The sequence below is a fragment of the Amblyomma mixtum genome, chromosome 2 (genome assembly GCF_055824585.1).
Source record: "Amblyomma mixtum isolate Tamu chromosome 2, ASM5582458v1, whole genome shotgun sequence".
Lineage (NCBI taxonomy): Eukaryota > Metazoa > Arthropoda > Arachnida > Ixodida > Ixodidae > Amblyomma > Amblyomma mixtum.
The window spans coordinates 317,544,695-317,549,846 of NC_143013.1; the positions used below are offsets into that span (position 1 = coordinate 317,544,695).

The 5,152-nt window shown below is 45.6% G+C and overlaps 1 protein-coding gene across 1 annotated transcript in view; it reads right to left on the reverse strand.

Annotated features, from left to right (window-relative positions):
- Rab35 (RAS oncogene family member Rab35) overlaps positions 1-5,142 on the reverse strand; it is a 30,846-nt gene extending 25,704 nt beyond the window's left edge. Inside the window, exon 1 of the mRNA XM_089575176.1 lies at positions 4,985-5,142. Within this exon, the coding sequence (XP_089431302.1) occupies positions 4,985-5,036 (52 nt within the window). The 5' untranslated portion in view covers positions 5,037-5,142. The remainder of the gene's footprint in view (positions 1-4,984) is intronic.
- Positions 5,143-5,152: the final 10 nt, after the last annotated feature.

Sequence of the window (5,152 nt, forward strand, 5' to 3'; positions counted from 1 at the left end):
AGGGGTCCCACGCCGACGGCGTGAGTGGTAGCTCTAGCAATATGCTTCGCATAAAAAAACATGCCAGACCTCAGTGCTAAAAATTACGTTAGTGCAACCCAAAATAGGAATTCACCACAGTTTATGGTTGAAGAGCTCACTGTGCTGTGCGTAAATGCAACGAAAAAAGTGAGTGGATGCTTTCAAGTGTTCCATTAATTCGTGCCATTTCTTGCAGCACAGATGACCAGTGCAGCGCTCCAATTTGAACAGCTACGTCAGAAAATGCACCTGGCTGGCACCTACATGTTTGAACTACGGCCAGATACATCCAAACTTAAGGCACCTGACAGCATGCACGGGCAGTAGGCTATGATGCTGGGTTGCACATAACTACATCGGTCAGTTGGGAAATACAGCAAGAGAAAGCTCGCACTCTAAACAAAAATATGAACAAACTGATTGCAAACTCAATAACTAGCTAGTGGATAAGATTGAAAACAATATTTTTTGCAAGAACATATTCTGATGCCTGCACAGTAACCACCTGGTGAAAAATCGGGGGAAGGGCAACTTTACAGCTGACTGGCTTGTCAGTCCTGAGCTTTATATTTTCGTTACTGATTCTGGGTATTCCGGCAACAAAGCTATATCAAAATCCTGTCTTATGACAAAGTCACTTCAGATTTTACTCAATATATAAAGCAGGCGGAAAGGCACTGTTTCCAGAAATACTAAAGGGGCATGAAAGTTGATCCGGACGATAATTCTACAGTGCAGAGCAACTTGCACAAAATAAGATCATCCGATTGCACAATGTGCTTTCAATCATCCACGGATTGCAGAAGCACTACCTACTATGTAGCATCAGCTATTCTGCATAACCTTTACTCTGCTTTGTATCTTTCTATATTCTCCATAATAGTATAAACATGCCATTCCGGTTGTGCTGGATAGAGCATGACGGCCTAACCAGTGGTCCTTGCTGTTGGCCATACTAATATGGCAAGCCTGGTCAAGCAGGGAGGTTCCATCACGGCATACCAGCGAATGCTCGGTCATCAGCATTTTAATGATGACATCATGTACGATGTCACCAGCTACACTGAGAGTGCAGGAAGTACAAATGGAGTCAAGAGAAAATGTCCATATGCTCGCTAGTTATGCACTATAATGAGTGAGAGAGTGACAGCCAAGAAGCTGAGGAGTGAAAGTGTGATAAACAAACAGGGGAGACCTGAAGCTCTATGCTCCTTGTCTACTGAAAGCGACACACTCTACTGACACTTCACAGGAATAAATGTACATCTGCCATTTTGCCGCTGTCAGCAGTGAGGCAATAGCACTGATATTAACAGGCATGAAATTAGGGCTGACTTAGCTATACGAACTTGACCTGAAAGTCTAAATTTTTATTTGCCATCCCGCTGTCAAAAATACTTCACAAAATGATTCTTGCTTGCTTGGTTTTCAGTTCAAACTTTCGATTTGATGTCTTGGGTTTTTAGAAATTTTCAGAGCTAAAACATCTGTCAGTAAAAGCTCTGCATAGCTGTGCTGAAACAAGAATAAAAAAAATTGGCTGTGGTTAGCTCTGGTTAACCCCAGCTGAATTTCAAAAGCAATTGAGCATGTTGTCTCTTCCTTGCTTTGTTCTTTCATTGTTGCCCCTCTATCGCGCTCTCCATAACGACCAGAATCCACTGATGCGAACCCCATATACGGGCCACGGCATACGGCTGAAGTGCGACCACGCGACGAGCCGGCTGGCGTAGTGTTGCTTTCACAACAAAAGTTCTTTGGAAAAGGATAAATGTGTGTCCACCCACATACCTACACCCAGCCGCTTTGCTACTGACTCACACATACACTTAATCCCTCAAACACAAAGGAAAAAGCCCATCTATCAGGCTGTCTTACAAGACCTATATCTAAGGTGAATGGTATATGCCCTTTATTGTGCAGAAGGGCTGTAACAAATCAGCAGTGATATTATGGCCACAACAAGTTGCAGCTCACAGAGCAAAGAGTCGTGCTATAGGCCCGGGAGGCCAGAGGCTGATCCTGGGAAGCGCAATTTGTGACAGACATTTGAGTTTGGAGTTTAAGGAGGGAAAATACTTTTAAATCAAGCATAATGTAACAAAAAAAAAAAACTACCCCCTTGTGTGCCTCGCTTCCTATGCTGCCCGGAAGTTTCGTTGTTGAAATCCACTAGGAAGTACTCTAAAAAATGTTGCTTCATGAACCACATTGGCAATGCATACTGTTTGGTTTATTGGGGTTTAACGTCCCAAAGCAACTCAGGCTATGAGGGACGCCGTAGTGGAGGGCTCCGGAAATTTTCACAACCTGGGGTTCTTTAACGTGCACTGACACCGCACAGCACAATGCATATGGTAGAAATGCTTAAAAAAATTGGCGCTTTTCTCCAGAAAATTCCAGTTTTCTGACTAGATGCTCATTTTGTGAGGCAGATATTTTAAACACTGTTTTCGCTATTTTAACCCTGTTTGTTTTTGCACTTCTAGGACTACAGTGCCGGTCCGGACATTCTTTATTTTTCAAATTTGTGAATTTTATAAATTTCTTGTATGAAATATTTTTTCACCTTAGACATGCCTATGAACATTGCACCGCAAAAGTTGAGAACTGAATATTTGTGTTTCATGCATAAAAAAATCCTAAACATGTCTTGACCTGTAGCATACCTGTAGAAATGCAATGCATGTTGAATCAGCCTTCTGTTGCATTGTGTTAACTCTGCAGGCTTTTCACAAGATTTAGGGGGAAAATAAGTAGCAGAAAACAATGTTCATGAGATATAACATGGAAAATTTGTAAGAGTGGTTATAACATTACTTCTAATGTGCTCAAGAAATTTCAAACAAATCTATCAAGCAGAGGACATGGCTTCTGCAGTCAAGTGCACACCTTGCATGGTACAATACAGCATAATGGCACAGCTCTCCTACTTAGTGAGGTCAGGTACTAAGAGAAACTTTTCATTTGCTGCTAAACGTTCCAAGATCTGTGCCATCCCTGCACACTAATGAATCTGCAGCAGCTAGTGCAACCGAAGTACGACGAGTTGTTTAAACAATATGACTTCCTATGATACAACTATAACGCCCAGACCAGTTCAAATGAAACTTATGCTGACTGTTTAACATGTACATTACCTGCTATATGCCAGATTTGCAGATGCAACCATTAAACTCCATCTATTGACACCTTTTACTTGTCCAGTCTGTGCCAATGGCTACTACTGTAATATATGATACTTCAGCACCATAAAAAATATCTTGCGCACTCAACAAACAGCACACTGCTCAAAAATAGATTTTCAACAACTGTAGAAATGCCCTAAGGACTTGGCTTTCTTAACAGGCACTGCTGGAAGCCTCACCCAGGTGAGGACATTAACACAAACTGCCATACCTGCGATCGCCGCGAAAAATTCCACCATTAAAAAAAAAAACGTATTTTCAGCGCGCGTCGTGTGCACTCAGCCGAGCGAAAAGTTCTCCTGTCCAAGTCCAGAAACACAAACAATGGAAACTGGGGCACGTCGAACGGAATGCGTCGTTAAAGAAGAATGCCAGCAACCCGGAATAATTTTGCGCTGAAAGACGAACAGAAGAGAAACATATTAGCGAAAGTGAAAGCCACCGCCGCTCCTGTCAATACTGCCGGACGCTATAGTGATTCCAGGAAACCGGGCGCACGCACTGGACAGCCAGGAACCGCTGCGGTGCCAAATGTCTGTTGACGCGCTCTCGGCGCGCTACGTGATCGTTGCGACTTCTCCGAGTTCACAGCACAACTGTTCTGAGTCACTCTGCTCAGAAAGGAAGCATGCCGCAAAGGCGCTCCCTTGCATCACGCAAGCAAGATGACGTCTTTCCCCACTGTTTCGAGGGAATGAACCAGGCTAACCTCGGGCAACAGCTGCGTCATGTGCCAGCAACACCGTTTTTTTACTCATCCACTGAACCGGACCTTTTGCAACCACCAACGATCGAACTGCCTAACGACGAGCTCGCGGGGCAAAAATACGACCAGAACATCTGCGAAAGCACGTCAACCCGGCAGTAAGAAAGGGCTCTTCCAAAACACGCGCACGCCACAGGCGGAGGGTGCACTTCGGTACAACGCGTAGCTCGCTCACACGCTCCCATGTGGATCACGCCCAGCACGCCCGGCCACTAACCTCGGTTACCCAAACAAACTTCGCGGCGCATAACTTTGCCTCTCGGGCAGCCCAATGAAAGAAGCCACCACTAAAGTGCACACCTCGAAGTTTCCGTTCACGGGTGGCTTGCAGTATGTAGACGCGAAGACGTGTGTTCCGCAAGTGCGCTTTCGGCTTCGCGCTTCAGCTACAGTGCCAATGTCGCCAAGTCACTGAGCTTAATTAGGCGCTCAGGATGCCAGGCGATGCACACGGTCTACGCATTTGAGACGATGAACCTGTGGCCGCAGACGCAACACCCCCTGAAGGCACTGGCCCAACACTGCTCGCTCGGGACTGGCAGATCAGTCCGTACGGTGATCGCTGCGTTGTCTCCAGCCCACTACAGCACCCGACAAAATGACCACGGTGCCACCGAACAGTTGAAGTACAACATGATGCATGACTCTGGAAAAACTTCGTTTACGACGAGGAAGATGACTAACATTCCTGCGGCTATGAAACTATAGCGGCTGCATCACGGAGATAAAAATATTCGGCGATACAGTGCTTCCCTGTCGGCGAACGGCCAGCAACACGATTATACTACTGAAGTTCTGCTCTGCACCACGCGATCGCCAAAGATCAACGAACTAGAAAACAGTGCTGAAGGAAGCCCTGATCTGTTTCAATTGGGGTTGACCTAAAGAGCAGAAGTGCACCTTTCTTTCGCTCATAGCAAGCGTCACAGCGAATCGCTATGAACTTTGTTCGCGTTTGGAGGCGACAACAGCACAAACATCATGCTAGAGGCTCGCAAAGGCGACTTACCACTGTCTCCGATTATTAGTAATTTGAATAAATGGTCGTACTCTCTAGCCATTCCTAGGATTCAGGCGTGGGAAGGTGAAAAACAATTTCATAAACGACGACTACACGGGCCAAATGGGCGTACAAGAGCGTTACCACGATAGGAATGGAGGCGCTGGCGTCGCTCGC